The following is a 25,647-nucleotide window of genomic DNA, read 5'->3' as shown; positions in this document are numbered from 1 at the left end:
ACCAGCCTTGAATGAGATATTGGGGAATCTTTGTTCCTATGTTCCAGGGAAATGATGTTATCTAAACACCTGTCATTAGTGGACAACGTGTGCTGTAGACTGCTGAGTGACAGCTGGACATCACCACTCCCTCCTACCCCAGATGAGTTGGTGAGAGGTAGTGCCTCATTTGTTCATTCTATATGGTCAGTTTCATAAAACACTGGTGTTGATGTCACCTTTCATGTGAGCCAGGGGCCTTGCTAGCTATTCTTCTGTTCTGTTGTGTATCCACAAATTCAGAATTCTCAGGCAGGGAGAAGTGAAGGTGCTGGGTGATTCCCTCCACTTATCAGGAACCAGGGCTCTCCTTCAGAGTGACATCTAAAAGATGATCCCACAAGGCTTCCCAAGAAACACTCAGGGTTCTCTCCCTGGCATGGTCTGGATTTCCTGTCTGGAGGATAGATTCTCAGCAGCGATACTCCCATACTTGAAAACCTTGGTTAAAGATTGCTTTTGTGGTGCTTAGTTTTTTAATGATCTTTCAGGAACTGATTAAACACAGACACACACATTTACACACACACTCACACATTCACTCCACCCCCCACTCCTTAATTGGTTAAAGAGTTCTTCTTAGTGGTAATTGAGAGGTACAGGCATACCTTATTTCATGGCGCTTTACTTCATTGCGCTTCACAGATGTTGCATTTTTTTTTTTTACAAATCGAAGGCAAGACCATCCACCAGCAGAAAGATTACAGCTCCTTTTATTGTGATACTTTATTGCGGTGGTCTGGAACCAAACCTGCAATATCTACAAGGTATGCCTGTATGTGATTTTTCATAGCAGGAATGTGATGTACTTTGCAATCAATTCCAGTTAATTAAATTCCTTTCCCATTACTTGGGTTTTGGAGCGTCAGGTAGTGTGATCCTTGTTGCATTGGTGGAAAAGCTGAGAAATACTTTACTCCCGGCCACACAGAAGGTGCTGTAGGCCAGGACTGCATCCAGGTTTCTGTTTTTATTGCCAGTTGCCTGGTTATTCAGTCCCTTTGTCAAGAAATGCAGTGCCCCAGGGCCTTCAGACCTTGCTGTTTCTATTTTCTCTTTTGTTTTGGCTTTCCTCATTTGCATAAAGGGCTAATTAAACTGGGATCACTTCTTAACAAAGGAATTCAATGGTCATTTTCGGAAGGCCTATGTGAGTGTGCTCTTTTGCTAAGTTTTAATTAAAGAGATGGAGAAGAATGAGATAATGCAGTGTTATTATTGTTGAAAAGAATCTTTTAAAAATGGAAAACAATGATTACTGTTTATAAACCCAAACTAGCTCCAATAGTTAGGAAAATAGTACTACTTTTCCTGGGAAACAGTCTTTAAGTTAATACATATGTGTTACATTGATGTGGGTTAACTTAAAGAAAAGTCCCCATGACAAAAAGAGTAGGAGGAATTTTGTACTTAAAAAAAACCTGCCCATTTGAAGTCTTAAGATATTTTAAATTCCAATATCTAACAAAATTTCTACTCAGTAGAGTTTGCATTTATGTTTTTTTAAATGTAGTGTAAGAAGTGAATATATTTTAAGTGTTTGGATTAGTGGAGATGTGTGTTATTTGTATGTTTATACAGGTTGGGCAAAGGTAGGTTTACAGTTGTGAGTACGTGAAGCAGAGTTTATTCTTGTTTTATTATTTATTATTAAATTATTTATTATGAACAACTGTAAACCTACTTTTTTTCACCCCTGTATTGCCCACACAAAAGAGAAGTCATTTCTTTTATTTTTATTGCAAAGAAGATGGTGGAAGTGATGGAAAGGCTTCTCATATCCACAAATAAAATAACTTTTTTAGTTTTGAGATTTAAGCTCCCCTTGCCTCTTGGGCAATAAATAAGAGTAGAGAAAAGGCAAATATAATTAGATGAGTATGATAATACAGTGCTACTGAATCATAGCTAGTACTATTATATAACACATCAACCTAACTATTGAAAACGACAATATTAAAAAATCTCGAGGGAAGTCTCTTAAGCTTTAACTCATTCATTTACTTATGAATGCACACAGTGAACTAGTCCCAGCTAGATCATAAATATATGATATACACTGCTCATCTAGCTATTCATAAGATTTTTGACTGGGAAGAATGTTTATATCTAAGGCAGTTTTATGTAATGATCTTAAAATGAAATAGATGTTTCCTGGGAATCTGTTTCCTAATGAATTTGCAGCCACACCATCTTTTGATCTGCAAAGTATGCTTCTCCTCCAAATTTGAGAGGCCTTGCCCTGGCCGGTTTGGCTCAGCGGTTAGAGCGTCGGCCTGCAGTCCAGAGAGACCTGGGTTCTGTTCCCACTAAGGGGATGTACCTCGGTTGCAGTTTGTCCCCAGCCCTGGTTGGGTCGTGCGGGTGTCAGCCACTTGATGTGTCCCTTTCACATCAATATTTCTCTCTCTCTCTCCTTCCTGCTCTATCTGAACAAAAAAAAAAAAAAAAAATTGAGAGGCCAAAAATATTGGAGAAAAGTAACCTTTGCCTAGTTCCCAATTTATGTAATGTACTAAGCTATTTTACTTTATGTTTAAAAAATACATATTCAATGGAAGCATATACTGTGTCCATGAATAGGAACAATTAAAATCATTAAAATGTTCATTCTACCCAAAACAATCTATAGATTCAATGCAATTCCTATAATAGTGCATTTCACAGAATTTTTTATGGAACCATAAAAGATCCCAAATAGCCATAGCAATCTTGAGAAAGAATAAGTTGGAGGGATCATTCTATTTGATATCAAACTATACTACTAGGCTATAATAATCAAAACAGCATGATACTGGCATAAATATAGACATATAGATCAATGGAACATAATAGAGAGCCCAGAAATAAATCCGTGCCTATATAGTCAATTAATATTTGGCAAATGAGGCAAGAACATACAAAGACAGTCTATTCAATAAATGGTGTTGGGAAAATTAGACAGATAGATGCAAAAAAAATGAAACTAGACCATCTTATTACATAATATACGAGAACAAACTCAAAATGGGTTAAAAGCATACACGTAAGACATGAAACCATAAAAATCCTAAAAGAAAAACATAGGCAGTAAAATCTTGGACATTTCTCCTACTGATATTTTTTTCTGACATATCTCCTTGGACAAGGAAAACAAAAGAAAATAACCAAATGGGACTACATCAAACTAAAAAGTTTTTGCCCAGTAAGAGAAACCATTAACAAAACAAAAGACAACCTCCTGAATGGGAGAACATATTTTCCAGTAATACATCTGATTAAGGGGTTAATATCCAAAATGTATAAAGAACTCATACAATTCAACACCAAAGGAAAACAAGCAGTCCCATTAAAAAATGGGCAGAAGACCTGAATAGACACTTGTCCAAAGAGGACATGCATGTGGCCAATTGACATATAAAAAGATGCTCAACATCACTCATCATCAGAGAAATGCAATTAAAACCCACAATGAGATAGCACCTCACACCTGTTGGAATGGCTGTCATCAATAAATCCACAAACAACAGGTGTTGGCCAGAATGTGGAAAAGGAAACCTTTGTGCACTATTGATTGGAATGCAGATGGGTACAACCACCATAGAAAGCAGTATGGAGTTTCCTCAAAAAATTAAAAATGGAACTGCCTTATGACCCAGTGATTACACTTTTTAGGTTATATCTAAAGAAACACAAAACATTAATTTGAAAGAATAAATGTCCCCTGTGTACATTGCAGCATTATTTACAATAGCCAAGCTATGGAAGCAACCTAAGTGCCCATCAATAGATGAGGATAAAAAAAGTGGTGGTATATATACACAATGGAATGTTACTTGGACATAGAAAAAATAATGAAATCTTACCATTTGTGACAACATGGATAGACCTAGAGGGTATTATGTATGCTAAGTGAAATAAGTCAGGTAAAGAAAAAAATACCATATGAGTTTACTTATATGTAGCATCTAAAGATTTAATGAACAAACAAAATAGAAACAGACTCATAAATGCAGACTGATGGATGCTGGGGGCAGGGAGTGTGTGTGTGTTAGGGGACTAAGAAAAGTGAATGGAATAAGAAGTATAAATTGGTAGTTACAAAGTACTCATGGAGATGTAAAGTACAGCATAGGAAATATAGTCAATAATATTGTAATAACTATGTAGGATGCCAGATTGGTACTAGAAATATTGAGGGAACACTGCAAATTATATGATTGTCTAGCCACTATGCAGTATACCTGAAACTAATACAAAATAATATTGAATATAACCTGTAATTAAGAAAACAAACAAACAAAACCCCCACATATTCATGCCCTGCTACAGAAGTTTGCATGCTGAAGAATTTCAAAAGGAGTAAGAGGTACCATATTTGGTATAAGTGAGCTTTCATTTTGCATATGCTTATAAATCTGTTGTAATCATTTTTAGAAGGTGCATATTTATAGAACATATATTAAACTCCATGCCCTTTTTTTGGTTCACTAGTCTCTGAGATTCCTGCTAGTAGGGGCTGCAGTTCTTTTCCCAGCTTTTGTCTGTAGGTTGGTGTGGTGGTTCTGTAACATACAAGACATAACAGAAGCATGTTCCTCTTTTGGTCCTTTTCTACTCCCTTCTGCACTTACTGTTTTAAAATATTCTAAAATGAATTAGCACATGCTTATTGTAAATATTCAAGCCATGTAAAAGAATAAAAGTGAAAGCCCTCTTCCAGATATTTCTGTTAATATACATACACATGTAATTTTTACTATTACATATGTATTTGTATTAAAACGAATTCATACTATTTGGTATTCTACATTTTTCTTTTGATATAGTGTTAAGTCTTGGTGATCTTTCATGTCTGCTCCAGACCTTTTAATTGTTGCACAGTATTTCACTATATGTACAGGGTGGGGCAAAAGTAGGTTTACAGTTGTTCTTGTGTAAAATAATACAATTAATCAATCAATGAGCAATCATACAAGAATAAATTGGTTTGAATACTCACAACTATAAACCTACTTTTGCCCAACCCTGCATACATCAACAATGTAACCAGTTCCCTTTCAGATAACTTCTTAGTTATCCAAAAGGGAATCAATTTTTGTTATTTACAACAATGCTACAGCAAATATGTTTACATATTCTTTAATATGTATGCTATTTCTGTAGAATAGATGTTTTCAAATGGAATCACTTGGGTCAAAGAGTATGCACATTTAAAATGTTTATAGTTCTCATAGGGAGTTATTCAATGGGTATAAAAATTTTAGTTATGCAAGATGAATAAATTCTGGAGATCTGCTGCACAGCATTGTGCCTGTAATTAACATTATTGTATTGTGTATAAAAAAATTTAAGAGGATAGGTCTCATGTTAAGTGTTATTACCACAAAAAAAGGAGGAAACATAAGGAAAGTTTTGTAGGTGATGGATTTGTCTATTGCCTTGATTGTGGTGATGGCTTCACAGGTGAATGCATATTTCCAAGTTCTTCAAATTGTGTACATTAAGTATGTGAAGTTTTTGTATATCAGTTATACCTCAATAAAGCCATTTTAGTTAAAAGACTATATGCACAATAAGTTTGAGAAGTACTGCATTAAAATATTTTTAATTTAAAGGAAAATAATGGAAAGTAAGAAACCAAACAAGCTGGTTTATATAAAAATTTTTTTTTGATACTCCCTACAGAAAGCAAACAGCAGTAATATACCAAAGGTTGTCACTTTGAATACAGAGTGAAATCAGCCAGGCTCTTAAAAGCAAAACAGAAAAAGCAAACAAACATCTTGATACTCAGGTATCATTCATGAAAGTATTAATTGAATTGGTCTGGAAAGCATCTGGGCATTAATAGTCTTTAAACTTCAAAATTGTTTAATTTGGCCAATCTGGATGGGGAAAAATGTATCTTGTGTGAATTTGCTCATTCTTAATTACTAGTGAGATTGATCATTTTTCTATATGTCAAATAGCCATTGTATTGTATACCTTGCCTGTTTATTTATGTAGTTCTTTGTCTTTTGGTTCTATGTAGATTAATTCTTTGTTATATTATTAGCAAATATTTTCTCAGTTTGTCATATGTTATTTTATTTACTCTTTTTTAAAAAACTTTAAAATTGTACATTAATTATAGCAGCTGTTTTCTTCTTGGGTTATAGATTTTGTGTCTTAGGACATAGGAAGGTTTTTCTGAAGCCATTCTAAGAGAACAGAAATATTTTCTATTTCCTTCTGGTACTTTTATAGCTTTTAAAATGATTTCAGGTCCTTAAGCCATCTGGATTTGATTTTGTGTATAGTATGAGATGGTATCTAACTTTACTTTTTTTCTCTAGATCAGTGGTTCTCAACCTTCTTAATGCCACGACGCTTTAATACAGTTCGTCATGTTGTGGTGACCCCCAACCATAAAATTATTTTTGTTGCTATTTCATAACTAATTTTGCTACTGTAATGTCTTAGGTGACCCCTGTGAAAGGGTTGTTCGATCCCCAAAGGGGTCACGACCCACAGGTTGAGAACCACTGCTCTAGATGGCTAGTCAGTTGTATCAACACAGATTATTGGCTCAGCCTCTCCTTCCTCTAGTGATCTGAGATGCTACCTGCCTTTATTAAATACTATATTCTCACACATGAGAGTTTGTTTCTGGATCTTTCTGTGTTGCATTGATTTATTTGGATGTTCCCATGACAGTTCTATGCTAATTAATATAGCTTTGGTATATTTTAATATTTGATTGGCCAGAACATTTTGTTAAAAATTTTAAAACTACTTTTTGCATATTTTCTATTTCAGATCATCTTTAGAATGAGTTGAGAATCAAATTAAAAAAAAAACTGAAAAAATATTACTGGGATTTTGGTTGGTGTGAATTTGTCAATTACTTTGGGGTAAATTGCAATTTTAATAACATTGATTTATCCTATTCAGGAATATGGTATGACCATTTATTTAATCCTCTGTGTACTTTAGTAAAACGTAGTAATTTTCCCATATATTTTCAACACATTTCTTCTGAGATTTATTCAGATATTTTTGTTAATTATTTTGCTAATATTGGCATGAGAACATTTTTTATATTACACATTTTTATTTGTTATTCTTAGTGCATGGAGAGTAACTTATTTTTTTTCTACTCCCTCCACCCCACTCCTACCCCTGACCCAAAGGTCTTCACTGCACTATTGTCTGTGTTCATGAGCTATGCGTATATGCATATAAATTCTTTAGTTAATATCTTCCTGTCCACCCCACCCCCATTCCCTCTGAGATTTGTCAGTCTGTTTCATGTTTCCATGTCTCTGGGTCTATTTTGTTAATCAGTTTATTTTGTTCATTAGTTTCCAAGTATAAGAGAGATCACGTGATATTTGTCTTTCTCTGGCTTAAATTGCTTAGCATAATACTCTCCAGGTCCCTTCATGATGTCTCAAAGGGTAAGAGATCCTTCCTTGTCACAGTTGCATGTGAATAAATGTACCACAGCTTTTTTATCCACTGATCTACTAATGGGACCTTGGGCTGTTTCATGACAGTTTCTTCAATAAATGGTGTTGGAAAAATTGGACAAATACATGCAAAGAAATGAAACTAGACTACCAACTTATACCATACACAAGAATAAACTCAAAGTGGCTAAAAGACTTAAATGTGACTTGTGAATCCATAAAAATCCTAGAAGAAACCATAGCCAGCAAATCCCAGAAATCTCACATAGCAGAATTTTCACTAATACATCGTCTAGGGCAAGAGAAACAAAGGAAAAAATAAACAAATGGCACTACATCAAACTAAAAACCTTCTGCACAGCAAAAGAAACCAGCATCAAAATGAAAAGGGATCCCACTGTATGAGAGAATGTATTTGCCAATAATACATCTGATAAGGGGTTAATTTCAAAATATATAAAGAACTCATACAACTTAACAAAAGAAAGACAAACAATCCAGTTAAAAAATGGGGCAAAGGACCTAAATACACACCTCTCCAAAGAGGACATACAGATGGCCAAGAGACAAATGAGAAAATGGTCAAAGTCACTAATCATCAGAGAATAAATTCATTTTTTATTTATTTTATAGAGTGGGAAGGAGTGAGGAAGAGACAGAGAGAGAAACATCAACGTGAAAGGGACACATCGAGTGGCTGCCACCCACACAACCCAACCAGGGTCAGGGACAAACTGCAACCGAAGTACATGCCCTTAGTGGGAAATGAACCTGGGACTCCCTGGACCGCAGGCTGACACTCCAACTGCTGAGCCAAACCGGCCAGGGCGAGAATAACTCATTTTTTAATGTTGCCTTTGCATCCAGCCACTTTACTGAGATATTTTTATTAATTATCATAATTATTCAGTTATTCTTGTAATCTTTTTAGGAAAACAGTTAAATTTGATACAGATTTTTCTTCATTGTAATGATTAGGACATTGCAGTGGAGTGTCAGTATCTGTGAATGTTCCAGGGCTAGTTAAAAAGAATGTGTAGGGAATCCTTGTATTGTTCTTTACCCATTCCCAATAAAAATTCTTAGCAACCTTGTAATACACAGTCTGAATCAAATTTCTTTTTTCTTCTGGAACAGCATTTTCTCATTTTCCTTCCTGGAGTTCTCTAGTCTCATCTCTTGAGTCCTAGGTTTATGAGGGCTGAATCATCAGTATAAAATTGGTTTGCAAATAAACAGAAGGAAAAGCAATATATTTTACTACCTTGACTTATGTGGTTACATGCCACTCACTTTAAGCATTGACTTTTTACCGTTTCTGTCCTGGGAAATGAAGAGCATCTGTAAGCCAAACCTCTGTGTTGGGCGTCAGGCCCTCTGTCGTCATTAATAAACAGTCATTGGCAGGGGCTCCCTTTTCTTGCTGAGTGGCATGTTTGGAGGAAAAAGTGCTGAGAACATAGAAAGCCAGCTGGATGGCTGTGTGATGGTTGTGTCACCTCACCAGGTCTCACCCGCTTCCCCTTGACTGCAGACAGTGGAAAACAGGAAAAGAGGGTCCTCTGTTCCCAATCGTGCCTTTCCGCGTTCTGTCTCACTGTTGTCATATGGGGCTCTGACAGTAAGCTGATGATAACCCTGTGAGTATCTTGCTCATCAGAGTTTCATCTACTAGCTTTATAATATCCTTTTTTGAACCAAGTTACTCAAATTATTTACAACACATGATAAATCATGTTGGCCTCTTAATCCAAGTTATCCCCTTCTTTATCCCCTTCTCTGCATGGCTGCTGTAACCTGAGTGGTCTCCACATGTCCACACTTGCCTCCTCCAGCCAGGGGCCTCTTCAGCCAGAATGATTTCTTGAAAATGTACTCAACTCATGTTAGTCCTCCCCCGTAAACAAACAAACAAAAAGACCCCAACACTTGAATATTTCCAATCAATCTTCAACAAAGAGTAAAATTTTCAACATGGCCTATTGGCCCAGCTGGTTTTACAGCCCACCTTACTCATCTCCACCCACTCCACTGCCCGCTCTTTGGATCTCAGTCACACTGTCTTTCTTTAGGTCTTCAACATGCCATGCCCCACTCCACTCTAGGGCTTTTGCACGTACTGTTTCCTCTGACTGATGTGCCTTTCATCACTTCCCTCCTCCTCCAGAGAAAGCTCCTGCTCTTTGTCCCGATCTCAGTCCAGACACATGTTCCTTGGGGAAACCTTCTCTGATTCCCCCACCTGCTTTAAGTTCTCTACTGTGGGCTTCAATAGCCCCATGCCCTTCTCTCTTATAGCACCTCTCAGACTTAAAGTTTCTATATATTTGAATGGGCTTAAAAAAATTAAAATCTATCTTCTCAACTAAACTGTGAGCTCCATGAAGGCAAATACTATGTCTTTTTTTGTTTATCTGATGTCTCAGGGGCCTAGCAATGGATTCGGTGAATAGTAAGTGTGCACATTTGTTGAATGAAAGAATACAAAAATGCTTTGAGGCAGCTTGCTTTCTGATTTGATCTTGAATACATTCTTCATCTCAACTGAGTAAATGTTTATTTATTCCTTTTCAGCAGTAAGGAAGATGGGGGTGCATTGATTTGTATACCAAATGGGATAATAATAATTTTTGTTTCAAAGATTTTATTTAAAACAATGATAAACATTACTTAGAGAAATATCTTCTGTTTATCTTGTCTTTCAAAAAGAAATTTTGAGAAAAATGAGAGAAAGCAACATTAATTCAAACTTTCCATGTTTGAAAACTGATTGTGACAATGAACAAAAGCCTCCTGGTCATAGAAGGGAATGTGAGCTGCAAAATAGCTGAAGGTGGACAGAGTCAGGAGATGTCTGAGAAGCAGCAGGGGCAGGAAGACAACTAGCAAAAGAATTACATTAATTTAAGGAGTAGAAAAGCTTATTGGAAGCATTCTTCAAAACCCTTCAGAAGCTAGTAAAATAATATTTTACTGTGTTTTTTCCAGCTCCTAAAAATATCGCAAATGCAAATGAATGATAAAACGTGTAAATAAGGATTGGCAACTAATTACATCCCCAAGGGAGATTTAATTAGAAAAGGAGCATGTTTGCACTGCTTCTCCACATTTAGATGTTTATGGCATTTGGTAAAGGAGAACGAACATTTGAAAATCCTTTTACATAGCTGGTATTTAAAGAATAGCAATTGGCTAACATTTGTGGCTCTGTATGTTGAATATTTTGGCTCCAATCCTCTGGTATTCATTCTGAAAGATTTATAATCCTTTGGGGAGTGTGGTCAGTGACAAGGGTAGAACTAAAACCTGAAATGTGGAAAAACTAACTTTTCCTAATATAAAACTGTTCTAAAAAAATCCCTCAAGTCTATGAATATGTTTCCAGATTTTCAGAAAAAGCTCTTGATTTACAGGAATTTTTTTTCTATAGGGATCTAACTTTTAATGATTAATGCAAAATTCCATCTTTTGGCTTTAAAAATGGCCCAGAGATAATTCAGAAAAATATATAATCTTACTTTTTGGGCACCTGCTGCAATTCTATGGCTTAAAAAAATTTTTTTTCATTGGTTATATTGTAAATTATGAAATAAAGTTTAAAGGATGGAAATAGATTAGAAGAGAAAAATTGAGAGACCTTAAAATGAAATAGGAAACTACGATTGTGCTAAGTGAATAAAGGGTAAAATTGCTACCAAAGAAAATATAATGCAAGAGTAGCAGTAAGGAAGATCCTTGAGTGTGTATACCTGAGAATGTCAGGACAGTACATTTTCTTCAGGGAGCTGGGCTTGTGGTGGGGAGACTCTCTTGGCTTGACTGAGGCATGACATACTGTCTGACATCGTCTCACTTTCCAATCACGCTTGAGTCTGAAGCCACTGCCCAAAGAACTCTCTATCTGAAGCTCTTGGTTTGCAGTTTTAAACTTTTAATGTAGGAATACAGCTCTGTTCCTTCAGGTACCCCAGGGAAACTTTCTGGCTCCTTTAACCATTTAAAATCAGACAAAGAACCTTGTTTGATTAATTGTTTTTCTTATTCATTTTGCTTTTTTCTATATTATTTTCTTTATTAATTATGGTTAGCATTTAGATTCTTCTTTATGATTTACAAAATATCTGCCTTTTGTGTTTCCAAAAGAGGCACCAGAAGTGCTAGCGTGTGGTGGTCCTGTGCCCCTAAACAAGGGCATTTATGAAACTGACACTAGTAAATAGAGGATTTATTATTTTATGTTTCAAAGCCAAGTTGGTGGGGAAACTTGGTGGTGTTACATTTTCTCTTGATATTAAGAAAAAGACATAAGAGTTGCAAGAGCAAAACTTATTATTTTAAATGTAAGGACAAAATTAAAGCTCTGTCATTCTAAACTTAATTTTGGATATAGAGGACAGCCTAGATTATCCAGAAGGAAAACTATTATAATATGGAAATACTCAGTGGTTTCACCATAGGATAGTGGTTCATACATCTTTAGCAATATGGAGGGAATTTTCTGGAAAGGAGTAAGAGGAAAGGTTAAACCTTTCCATCTTCACTTTTGATGCTTGCACTCTAGTAACACCATTTCAGTTTCTTATTTAAAAAGTAAAATATGGTGTTGAATTCACAAGAAAATTTGTGTATGTGATATGAAGGGGGTTAGGCAGCTTGAATATAATTCTCATTTTTTGTGTGCAAAGTCCATACATTATATATATGTACACATATATAATAGATATGAGAATATAAAGGAATGGTTAGCAAATGAAAATAAACATGATTTGTAGGTGTCTTTCTCCCTAAAAGAATGATTCACTTGAGCCCATTGATACTGTATTTGGAAGTAGAAATTCAGGGCTGTCTTCCATGAACACCTTTTATAAAATAGTTTATTCTTAGCTGTTGTGACTTCTGAACTATTTTAGTGCTTATACTGGAATTCTTATTTACCAGCCAGTCTTAATATCAGTAGAAGTAATATGTTCTTCACAAAATTTTCAAGGCATTGATGATCAGCTTAAGAGGTCCTGCAACAAATTCTGATTTTAATTTCCTGGCAGATCAGTTTCACTAATCAATCATTAATTGTTTTTTAAATCTCACACATTGTTTTATCTCAAAGGACCAGTTCCACAGTTCTCCACTGCTATTTACATGTGTTGATTAGCCAAACAGACATTGATTTGCCTGATTTTCAGGCTGGGCCAGCAGTTTGCTCATGACAGTGAAGCTTTGTTTTCTTCTACTTCGGCTCACCATTATGTCATCACCAGTTACTAATAGAATTGCATATTTAAAAAGGAGCAATCCAACAAGAGGATATAACCCTTATAAACATATATGCACCCAACATAGGAACACTTAAATATGTAAAGCAAATCTTGATGGACATAAAGGAGAGATTGACAGTAAGAGTGTCATTGTGGTGGATTTTAACATCAATTAATAGATCTCCCAGAATGAACATCAACAAGGAAATAGTGGCCTTAAATGACATACTAGATCAGATGGAGTTAATAGATGTCTTCAGAGCATTTCATCCCAAAGCAGCAGAATATGCATTCTTTTCAAGTAGAACATTTTTTAGGATAGACCACATGTTAGGACACAAAACAAGTCTCAGTAAATTTGAGAATATTGAAATCATATCAAGCATTTTGTCTGACCATAATGGTATGAAACTAGAAATCAATTACAAGAAAAATAAAAACCCTGGAAAACACACAAAGACATGGAGGCTAACTAAATAACATGTTGCTAAACAATAAATGAATTAACAATGAGATAAAGGAAGAAATCAAAAGATACCTTGGAACAAATGAAAATGAACACACAACAACCAAAAATCTATGGAACACAGCCAAATCAGTCTTAAAGAGGGAAATTCATAACATTTCAGGCCTATCTCAAGAAACAAACAAACAAAAATCTCAAATAAACAATCTAACTTTACACTTAAAGGAACTTGAAAAAGAACAAAAAACAAAGCCCAAAGTGAGTAGAAGGAAGGAAGTAATAAAGATCAGAGCAGAGATAAATGAAATGGAGTCTAAAACAACAATACAAAAGATCAATGAAACCAAGATCTGGTTCTATGAAAAGATAAACAAAATCGACAAATCTTTAACTATATTCATCAAGAAAAAGAGAGGGCCCCAATAAATAAAATCAGAAATGAAAAAAGAGAAATAACAACAGATACCAAAAAAATACAAAGGAATGTAAGAAAATATTATGAACAACTATATGCCAAAAAATTGGATATCTGGACTAAATGAATTAATTCTTAGAAACATACTGTCTTCAGAACTGAATCAGGAAGAATCAGAGAATCTGAATAAACAGATTACAACTGTGAAATTGAAGCAGTTATCCAAAAACTTCCAACATTCACAGGTGAATTTTATGAAACATCTAAAGAGGAACCAACACCTATTCTTGTCAAACTGTTCAAAAATTCAAGAGCAGGGAGACTCCAAAGCTCATTTTATGAGGCCAACGTTATCCTACCAAAACCAGATAAAGATACAACAAAGAAAGATAGTTATAGGTCAGTATTTGTGATGACCATAGATAATAAAATCTTCAATAAAATATTAGCAAACTGGATCCAGCAATACATTAAAAAGATCACACACCATGATCAAGTGGGAATTACTCTGGAGATGCAAGGTTGATTCAATAGCCACCAATCAATAAATGTGATAAACCACATAAATAAAATAAAAGATAAAAACCATATGATCATATCAATAGATGCAGATACGTGTACTCATTTATGATACAGACTCTTAGGAAAGTGGGAATAGAAGGAATACACCTCAATGTAATAAAGGCCACATATGACAAATCCACGGCCAACATCATACTCAATGGGGAAAAACTGGAAGTGTTTTCCTTAAGATCGGGAATAAAACAAGGATATCTGCTTTCACCACTCTTATTTAACATAGTACTGGAGGTTCTAGCCACAGCAATCAAACAAGAAGAAATAAAAGGCATCGAAATTTGAAAGGAAGAAGTAAAACTTATTATTTGCAGATGACATGATACTGTATATAGAGAACCCTAACGATTCCACCAAAAACCTTCTAGAACCGATATATGAATTCAGTAATGTAGCAGTATACAAAATAACTATCCAGAAACTGTTTGCATATTAATACACCAGTAATGAACCATCAGAAAGGGAAACTAATAAAACAATCCCATTCACAATTGCTTTAAAAATAATAAAATACTTAGGAGTGAACTTAACCAAGGATGTAAAAGACCTGTTCCTGGAAAATTACAAGACACTCAAGAAAGAAATTAAAGCCCTGGCCGGTTTGGCTCGGCGGTTGGAGCGTCGGCCTGCGGTACAGAGAGACCCGGGTTCGGTTCCCGCTAAGGGCACGTACCTCGGTTGCAGTTTGTCCCCGGCCCTGGTTGGTCGTGCGGGTGGCAGCCACTCGATGTGTCCCTTCATGTTGATGTTTCTCTCTCTCTCTCTCTTCCTCTCTCTCCCTCCCGCTCTATCTGAACAAAAAATGGAAAAATGTCCTTGGGTGAGGATTAAAAAAAAAAAAAAAAAAGAAAGAAATTGAAGAAGATACTAATAAGTGGAAGCATGTTCATGAATGGGAAGCATTAATATAATTAAAATGTCCATACTTCCCATAGCAATCTACAGTTTCAACACAGTTCCTATTAAGATACCAATTGAATATTTCACAGAACTAGAACAAATATTCTTGTTCTCTGTGTAAATTGTTGTACTGTCTCCCACATGATTTATCTTTCTCCAGGTTTTCCCTGTTGTAAGAATATATGTACATGCATACATATACAAGAACAAAAGTACATCTGTAAGGATAATTTTCAGACATGGTTTGTATTGCACAGTGTATTGTTGAAGAACTATAGGAAATGCTTGTTACCTCTACATAAAACTTACATTCCTTAATCTCTCTCAAGGCTTGCCTCTTGAGTGTTTAATACACTAATACTACCAAATGTAGCTGTTTAAAGCAGAAAGACCACCTTTAAATGTTGACTCTTAATTGGAATCTTTTATGACACTCTGTACAGCTTCTTTTGTGTTTGTGCTTATGCTCTACATGACTCATTTAACACATTATAACCCACTCAGAGAACTTTAAAAAAAGTAATGTGCCATGTGTATGGGAGACATGTTTCCCAGTTCATGGATTTATAACTGTGTAGAAGTGATCTTATTTAACCTTTCTGTGGCATGGTGTTTTCACAGGGAGGAAATCAGACAGCTACAGTAATTGCATTGTGTTCAATGAAGGATTTCAACTTAGCACAAGAGACTTGCCAGTTGGCAATCAGGGATGTTGGAGGCCTTGAAGTTTTAATCAATTTACTTGAAGTCAAATGTAAGGTGAGTAACTTTGAGGGACCTTGTTTATACCTTCTCTTGGGTCTCTTCTTAGTTGTAGGTGTCTGCTACTCCAGCTGCCTGGTTCTCACCTTTATCTGCTGTTGTTACTGGTAACTTGCTACTTCTATCATTAACTATTCTTCTCATCTCTCTGCTTTTCTTCTTCTCATCTGGTTCTTTTCATTAGTGTATGCTTTTTAAATGATGAGTGTTTGTTTATATAATTGGAGGAAAATACGGAGGCTATGTGTAACACCTGGGAATAGAAATGCTTTTCTCTAAAACCTTAATTAGGGAAGGATTTTTGGTAGACTTGGAATTTTTAAAAATATAGCACTGGTTCTGTGTTAAGCACACACTCATCTATAACCTTTTTTTCTCATTTAGATTGGTTCATTAAAAATCCTGAAGGAAATCAGTCATAATCCTCAAATCAGACGTAGTATTGTTGACCTTGGGGGCTTACCAGTTATGGTTAACATACTTGATTCTCCACATAAGAGCCTGGAATGTCTGGCAGCAGAGACAATCGCTAATGTTGCCAAGTTTAGAAGAGCCAGGTGGGCAGTGAGACACCATGGGGGCATCACTGAACTGGTGAGTACTCCTGACATCATCATCCGCATACCAGCTGCCACAGAAATGTCAGCTCTTTGCTGTCCTTCCTGGTCACTCCCAGACATTAGAAAACTACAGGGCATGTTCTGGGAATCTTCTTTTGGTACATCATGTCCTTGAAAATTATTTTGTATATTTATATTAGCAAGTGGCCAAAACACATGTTCAACCTTACTTTCCAAAGAAATATAAATTTGTAAAATTAGTTGTAGTTTTCACCTATCACATCAGTAGAGATACATTTGGGTCTGTGTACAGTGTTGGTGAGGGTGGTGAGAGCCTGTGCAGTAGAAAGCAGTCTGATAGCCCTTACCCTCCAATGTGGCGATCTCACCGTAGAGATTGTCCCCAAGGTGATAGAGGCACAGCTTATTCATCTTATTGTTACAAATAAGAGTGACTACTGTAAACAGTGTGTTTTGACTATGAGATTAGTAAAATAATTTGTAGTATATCTATAAGAAACGTCTATTTTTAGCTATCCGTATTATATTTTGGAATTTTATTTAGTAGCAAGGAATAAATGTATATGTAATGTTATATAAAACCATAATAGGCCATGGCCAGCTTGGCTCAGCCATTGGGGTATCAGCCCGCTGACTGAAGGGTCAAGGATTTGATTGAGTAAAGGGCACATACCTGAGTTGCAGGTTTGATCCCAGCTCCAGTCAGGGTCGTGCAGGAGGCAACCAATTGATGTCTCTCTCTCTCACATTGATGTCTCTCTCTCTCTCCCCTTCCCATCTACTCTCTCTAAAAATCAATGAAAAAATATGTTAGGATGAGGATTAACAACAACAACAAAACACACACACAAAAAATGACAACATTAAAAAACAATGGTACTTATGACCCCAATTTTTAAAAACTATCTAAAAATTATAGAAAAGACAATTGAAATAAATACAGAAAATTGTTCACAGGAGTTTTCTCTGAAGTGATTACCAAATTTTCTTCCTGTTTTCTAATATATGCCAGTTTGTTTTAGAAGTTTTACTTTTACAATAAAAATGATTATTTTAATAACTATTATTGATAGGTAAAGGTTATCATTCTGCTCAATACTTTTTCATGGCAGGAAAGACCTTAATAAAGTAAAATATGGAAATGTATTTCAATCCTCCTTAGGAAGGAGCAATAGATCTGGTATCTGTCCCACGGCTTGTATTCACCACTTCTGTACTTTAAATTCCTTAAGATGAGAGACAAATCTTATATATCTTAGTGTCATCCACAGCACTTAGTCCCATACCATACACATATAAAGGAGTAATAATTATGTATTGAATTAATGTGGATTAAATGTGAATACATGCACAGTGAGAGGTGTTCAGAAATTTACTAAAAGAGAGCCTGTATTTTTATTTGTAATCTGTATAATTATTTGCTTCAAAAATAAGATAGACTTATGGATGGATAGATGGATGAATAGATGCTTAGCTATGTGATAAAACAAATATGGCAGAATGTTTATTAGAGAACATAGATGATGGGTATATATGGGTGTTGCTGTACAATTCTTTCAGTCTTTGTGTATGTTTGAAAATTTTCATAATAAAATCTTGGAGAAAAGGTAATTATTACTATGATTACCATTATTCTTCTCAAATGATGAAATCATATGGTAGGCTGATGTGGCTTTCCACTGAAACTACTCCCATTGAATTATAAGAAAGGAACAAGTAATATAAAAGTAAAATATGTTTATATGGGAATTTTATCACATTTGGGAACCTGAAATTTGGACAGTGGCACTAATGTAGTCAAGATAATGACACACATTTTAATTTAATTTTAAATAATAGCTAAATCAGGTACAGGGAGGACCAATGATAGATAGACTAATAATACACTTATAATTGCTGTGTTGAGAACACATCTGGGAAGGACTAGGGTTGGGGATCCTCTTTTGGTTTGCTAGTTATGGGGGTAGAGGGTAGAGTCCCAAACTAAAACTGGAAACGAGGGAGATCACTAATATATAGGAGGAGCTGTGGGCTGGTTATGGCATCAGAACAAAGGAACTGAGGTCAAGATCAGAGCAGACAGGCCACAGTGAGGTTTGAGAACATAGGTCAGTTTCGGTGGCACACCCAATAAAAAACTGGGGAGAAGACATGATATCTGAATAAGCAGGGAGAATACATCAGGCGTGGACATATTGCAGGATCCAGTGCTGTTAGTTCTGTGGCCAGTTTTCATGTTCCTCTGTATGTATAGCACACTTGACTCTTTCACTGAAAACTTTCTATCATTTCTTGTAACGTATGTCAAATATAGAACTAGGTGGTGGAATTATGAATATCAATAAAGGTATGCTACTGACCACAGTCATATCATAGTCTCATGGTGGTGGCGGTGGAGATATAGGCAAAAATATAAGTAGAAGGGTGAATATTAGGTATTTCATGGAAGTCAGTACTGGGAATAGTGGAGAAACAAAGGAGGGAGTGATTAATCAACTCTATTTGGAGGAGGAAGGTCAAGAAGGGCTGGAGAGAGGAGATGTTGCCTTTGCTGAATCTTGAAAGGTGAGTAGGTGTTTGTCAGGCAGACACACCAGGGAAAGGCATTTAAGGAGGATGAAGTCATGTTAGTAAAGGCCCACAGCTGGAAACATTGAGCTCTTGGAAACCACAAGTGGTTTAATGTGGCCAGATGTAGGGTGAGATGGGCTGTGTGGTGAGAGGTGAAGATGGATGATCACCTTATCCAATGAGCTACAAAGTTTGGACTTTATATAGATGATGAGGAATACCTGTAGTAGATAGAAGCTTTGAGACTGTCTGCCCTGTGTTCAATCCTGCTGTCTTAGAATTTCTTCCCCACATTTCTCTCCTATTTCCAGTAGGTACCTGTCAGTCATGTAAATACTCCTCACCCATCTCCTTCCTTGGGCTATACTGATTAGACCATGGGTGTGTACCTGACTCATGCTGTTTCTGCTGTATGTCTCCCAGGAATTTGGAATAAGGAATCAGAGACTCTGCTTAGTCCAGGCTATTCCCTTCTAAACTTGGAATTGGTGGTCATGATTGTGGGTAGTATCCCTGGAATTTGGCCTGCAGAGAAAGAATGGAGTAGATATGCATGTGATAAAGACAGCTTTGGGAGACCTGGTTTCACTTCCTTGGTGGGACACCCTGACATACTGCTGTACCTGTATAAACTGTCTTTAACGTCTTCAGTGACTTTGGTTATTGCAAAGAAAAAGAGGGTCCTGGCAGCTGTGTCATTTGGTCTGGTTGGTTTCCGTCGTGCAGGTAGAAGGCTGTGTCTCATGGTTTTACCAGTGTATTTCAGTCAGTTCTCCACTAGGAAGTTCTGATGGGTTTAGGGAGTCTCCTTTTCTGAGATATCTGGGCTGAGGATGTGGTTTACAAATCTTACTAATGTAAATGTTAGAACCATATTAAGAAAAGACTATCTTGGTGGGATTAAGTTTCTTATGGAAAGGAAATGTAAAAGCTCCCAAATCTGGAGGAAGGTGTTTAGACAGGTTTTGTTTCTTTGTTTTTACTAACTGCTATGTAGTATGAAAGTTTATTTTTTTATTCTTATTTTTGATGGAGGTGAGCTTGGTAGCAACCCTATAGTTATTGTGGGATGCGTTAAGTTTTATTGGAAAGATCCCCATGGACACTGTGTTTTGTTTTTTTTTTTTATCCTCACCTGAGAATATTCTTCCATTTTTTGTACAGATAGAATGGAGGGAGAGAGAGGAAGGGAGAGAGAGTGAGAAACATCGACGTGAAGGGACACATCGAGTGGCTGCCACCCGCACGACCAACCAGGGCCGGGGACAAACTGGAACCGAGGTACGTGCCCTTAGCGGGAACCGAACCCGGGTCTCTCCAGACCGCAGGCCGACGCTCTAACTGCTGAGCCAAACCGGCCAGGGCATGGACACTGTGTTTATCCTGTAGGTCGCTCTACTTGACTGTGCACAGAATTCTGCAGAACCTGCTCAGTCGAGTCTGTATGACGCCAGAGACGTGGAAGTGGCTCGTTGTGGGGCACTGGCACTGTGGAGCTGCAGGAAGAGTTACGCGAATAAAGAAGCCATTCGTAAGGCTGGGGGCATTCCATTGTTGGCTCGGTTGCTGAAAACGTCTCGTGAAAACATGTTGATTGCTGTGGTGGGCACCTTGTAAGAATGTGCCTCAGAGGTATCCAGGCTGGCTCTGCTTCCCTTGCTCTCATTTCCTTGAATTTCTTTAATTAAAAAGCAATTTGTAAAGTTATTATGACTGCTAAGGACTTTTTTCCAAGAATTCAGCATTCTATTTGAAACAGAAGATCAAACTAGTAGAAAGAACATTAATTAAATTGGTACTTGTGTGATTTATTATTTTTAAAAAATAATATGTTTTTATTGATTTTTAGAGAGAGAAGAAGGGAGAGGGAGCGAGAGAAACACTGATGTGAGAGAGAGAAACATCAGTCCGCTACCTCCCATATACACCCTGACTAGGGGTGAACCGCAACCTGGGTATGTGCCCTGAGCAGATTTATTTTTGAAAATGTTGATTAAATTCTCTTATTGTTATATTGATATGTTAACCTTGGATTTTAGTGTATTTACTGAGACAGTTTATTCTGTGTAATTATTTGTAAATATAAATAGATACTTATATGCATTTATTACATATACATAAATATTTAAATTAATATTCCTAGGAAAGCTACCAAGCTGCAATCGAAGCAGAAAGGATAATTGAAAATCTTGTAAAGAACCTAAATAGTGAGAATGAGCAGCTGCAGGAGCACTGTGCCATGGCCATCTACCAGGTACAGTGGACCTTCTGGACAGTCCTAGTGTTCTTCATGTGGTTAGGCGGTGTTTCTAAACATGAGGTCTCATTCTCTGGTGATGAAACTCAAAAACCTGCATTTATAATAATAACCCCCAGGGATTTTCATGCACAAGAGGTCTGAGAACCACTGTCCTGTGCTAATGACAGATGCCTGTGTATTTTAGAGAGAAACCTTCTCTAACATGTCTGATTATTTATAGTTCTATAAGACACTTGCATATCTTTGTCTGCTAAAATGATTTACTTAGTGTAAAGTAGCTAAATATGTCTATAGTGCCTTTATATTGGTTTTCATAGATCCTATTCAAATACAGTGGTCTTGGGAAATTTATCTCCTACCAAGACAAGATGGATGAATGACAGAGAGAGAGAGAGAGAGAGAGAGAGAGAGAGTGTGTGTGTGTGTGTTCGGTTTATTTATTTGTTTTAATCTTCATTAATATTTTGTGGGTTATAAATTCCATAGTACAGCAGGTCTTCAAATAACATAATTTCATTATAATATTGATGAGATGCTATGGTAACTTTCTCTCTTGTTAAATCAATTAGCCTATGGTGAAATTCGTTTCATTATGTCTTTTCTCTTTAAGTCACAGAACCTGTTGATGATGTTAAGTGAGGACTTACTGTATACCAAAAACAGATTAGAAAAGTAAAGGGGTAGAAAGATGGCTTTGACAAATTAGTGTATAGCTGGTTACTGGTCATGCCAGCTGCTTCCTCATCAGAATAGATTTCCTAGAGGAATGAATTTTTAAATATCTGGTCAGAGTGTACCCAAAAGACAGAGTCAGAGAGGAGGGTCATGTCAATATAGTATTATAATAGTTTGCTAGAGCTGCCATAATAAATTGTCACACACTGAGTGGTTTAAGCAACAGATATTTATTTCCTTATAGTTCTGGAGGCTAAAAATTCAAGATAAGTATCGACAATTGGTTCCTTCTGAGGTCTCTCCTTGGCTTGTAAATGGCTATCTTCATGTTTATATGTCATTCTCCCACTGTCTTCACATGGTCTTTCCTCAGTGTCCTAATGTCCTTTTCTTACAGGGATTACATATTGGGTTAGAGCCCACTTCAATGACTTTGTTTAACCTTAATTACCCCTTTAAAGACCCTGTCCTCAAATATGGTCACATTCTGAGGTCCAGGGTTAGGACTTTAACTGAGGAGTTTTGAGGGCACACAACCAGCTCATAAAAAGGATATATAGCCTTGACTGTATATATGTTTCATAAGAGTAACCATTAAGAATCAGTTGGAGCCCTGGCCAGTTTGGCTCAGCGGTAAGAGCATCAGCCTGCGGTCCCAAGAGACCCAGGTTCGGTTCCCGCTAAGGGCATGTACCTTGGTTGCAGTTTGTCCCCGGCCCTGGTCGGTCGTGCGGGTGGCAGCCACTCGATGTGTCCCTTTCACATCGATGTTTCTCTCTTCCTCTCTCTCCCTCCCACTCTACCTGAACAAAAAATGTCCTCGGGTGAGGATAAAAAAAAAAAAAAAAAAAAAAGAATCAGTTGGAAGTAGTGATTAATTTTTAGAAGTTGCAAGTGGACCAGAACAGAAAGTCACAAACAGAAAATAAACATGGCAGGTGCCTTGTGGTGCATTACGATGAGGATTTCTCCCAGTGGCATTCACTGATGATGATACATTACATGTATCTGTATCATGTGGCATTAGAGACCAACTGTATGCTTAGGATAGTAGCAAGACTATACCAAATTAATCATCTTTTGGCTCTATAACCTGGGAAGGATGATTAGTTGGGAACATCTATGTAGTACACATTTATTTCAAAGGATGACACAAACATATGGATAAACATGTTTGAATAAAATGTCAGTTGCTATTGATATTATCCACTGCTCTGGGCTTAAAAACTCTCTTGGGGAAATTCCTCATCTCAGATTTTGGGGGTCATTGACAATTTGACTGAATCCCTACCACTGATCTATATTCTGTACTGTGTTTTCCCAAGACTCCAGGTTGCATCACTGCAGAAATCATCTATCCATGCATGTGGCATTCTAGGTTTCTAACCAACCTCTGCATCTGCCTTGGTGGATTCCCAGGGTACCTCAGAACTGGCTTGGGAAAATTACCAAAGTATGTAGAAACTGCTAGACATTTCCAAAACCATGTAAAGGAATACAGAGACTGTCAGAAAGCTGCCAATGTAGAGAAGAATTATATTTTACTTGAGGTGGCTTCAGAAAAGTATACTCTCTGATAAGAAGTTTCATAGCTAGTAGAATGCAGCCTCTTTCATGATCACTGAAATTTTGATACCTTGCTCACTGACAACCTCTCACTTGACTTTTGTTTAGTGTGCTGAAGACGAGGAAACCCGTGACCTGATTAGGCTGCACGGAGGACAAACCCCTGGCCAGTCTGCTCAATAATACAGACAATAAGGAACGTTTGGCCGCTGTCACAGGGGCTATATGGAAATGTTCCATCAGCAAAGAGAATGTGACCAAGTAAGAGAAGGCAGTCCATATTTTGTAATAAAAATAAGGCCACCAAAACATAGTGATTTAATGCTATTTCAAGAAAGAGTTGATTCTAATGCTACTTCTGTAGTTTTTATAGATGCACATTTTGGACTAGGTTGACAGAATTAAGCAATTCTTAGAAATGAAAGACCCTTACTTTCCATCCCACCCCTGGCAGTGGTTTTCTCTGCCTTAGTAGGACTCAGGGGCTTGCTGACGCAATCTTTCTATGCAAATGGGCTGTTTGGCATATGGGCAGCCACTTAAATATGAAGTATCTCTCATATTTCCTGCAGAGATCTACTGAGGTTGAGGGGATGGATTTCCCACTGAATCTTTAGAGATGGAAATGGTTCCATTAATTTCCCTTTTATGAAGATAAACAAGATGAGTCAACTAAATGCCAACTAACCAGTTAATCTTAATGAGTAGTCATTTTCAAATGTGATTTCATTGAATTTCAAAGTATTTGTAAACTAAACTTTATGACCATTTGATTTAATTTAATGTTCAAATTCAACTCTTCATTCATTTTTAGAGTTCTCACCTCTGTGATGGATGTTCTGAGGCAACTCATCCTTGTCTCAGGTGTGATGATTATGTTAAACAAAAAAATCACATGTCCAATTGAACACAAAATAGATTTATTTTGCTTTGTTTATGTAAAATGGCTGTACAGCATAGAGGTTAAGGACACAGATGGCTGGGTGTGGATGCCAGCTTCATTATTTATCAAGCTTCAGATTAACTTTCTGCAAATGGGGATTATAATAATATCTACGACATAGTGTTTTTGTAATAATGGAATGAGCATATAGTTGGCATTTGGTAATTTTTAGCTATTAATGTTATTACTATTAATTATCCTCAGATAACTTTATACCAAAAATAATACTGTTCTTCTCTTTCTTTCCCTCCCCACCTCTTTCTCTTGTGATAAATTTAGGTTTCGGGAATACAGAGCCATTGAAACTTTGGTGGGACTTCTAACTGACCAGCCTGAAGAAGTTCTTGTGAATGTGGTTGGTGCACTGGGAGAATGTTGTCAAGAATATGAAAACCGAGTTATTGTCCGGAAATGTGATGGCATTCAACCACTTGTGAACCTCCTCGTTGGAATAAACCAAGCTCTTCTTGTCAATGTCACAAAAGCAGTTGGTGCTTGTGCAGTAGATCCTGAAAGTATGATGTAAGTGGCCCTACAGACTGAAAGATTTTATATGAGAGTATTGGGGGAAACACTCGGGTAGTTGTGGAATAGTGTCATCACTTAAAATTGGGGTGCACAAATGATGAAAAAGTAAAATGTGTTTACATATAAATAATCACAAGATTACCAAATCATGACTTACAGAGCAAAATTGTTCCCTTGGATGAACTGTAGGCCTAAAGCTGGGCATATTGGGAGGACTTCAAATACCCAGTAAATGATTTCTCATGCAGAAACCTTAATCATCAAAATTTTTCTTTGTATCCCAGGGAACAATTATCTATTTCTATCTCCTGAGAGCCTAGGTAGTTCTAGGTAGCATTCCATTGTATCCTTCTTTTTTCTCAATTCAAGTCAGCAAACATATTTTGAGCACCTAACAAGAGCTGTGAACAGATGAGGGGAAAATACATTGAATACTAAGCTATGATCTTGGTCCTTGAGCAAATTATTGTCTAATTAGGAAGACTTAAATATGGTACAATTTAAGAACAATAGCAAGATTATATATCCTGTAACTTAAATACTATGATGTAAAGTTAACAATACTTCAAAACTATGATACAAAGTCAATACTTCTCATGTTACACCACAAGAGGATAAGAGAGGTCAGAAAACAAAGATACACACACATTTATAACAAAATAGAAAGGAATTCTCCG

The 25,647-nt window shown here is 36.6% G+C and overlaps 1 protein-coding gene across 1 annotated transcript in view; it reads left to right on the top strand.

The window, feature by feature from the left end:
* ODAD2 (outer dynein arm docking complex subunit 2) overlaps window positions 1–25,647 on the top strand; it is a 251,320-nt gene that overhangs the window by 72,120 nt on the left and 153,553 nt on the right. Inside the window, 7 exon segments of the mRNA XM_036276406.1 lie at window positions 15,706–15,843; window positions 16,231–16,440; window positions 20,388–20,630; window positions 21,142–21,252; window positions 23,608–23,654; window positions 23,656–23,760; window positions 24,722–24,964. Coding sequence (XP_036132299.1) covers window positions 15,706–15,843; window positions 16,231–16,440; window positions 20,388–20,630; window positions 21,142–21,252; window positions 23,608–23,654; window positions 23,656–23,760; window positions 24,722–24,964 — 1,097 coding nt within the window.

The sequence above is a fragment of the Molossus molossus genome, unplaced genomic scaffold (genome assembly GCF_014108415.1).
Source record: "Molossus molossus isolate mMolMol1 unplaced genomic scaffold, mMolMol1.p scaffold_m16_p_1, whole genome shotgun sequence".
Classification (NCBI taxonomy): domain Eukaryota; kingdom Metazoa; phylum Chordata; class Mammalia; order Chiroptera; family Molossidae; genus Molossus; species Molossus molossus.
This window is presented reverse-complemented; position numbering and strand designations above follow the sequence as displayed.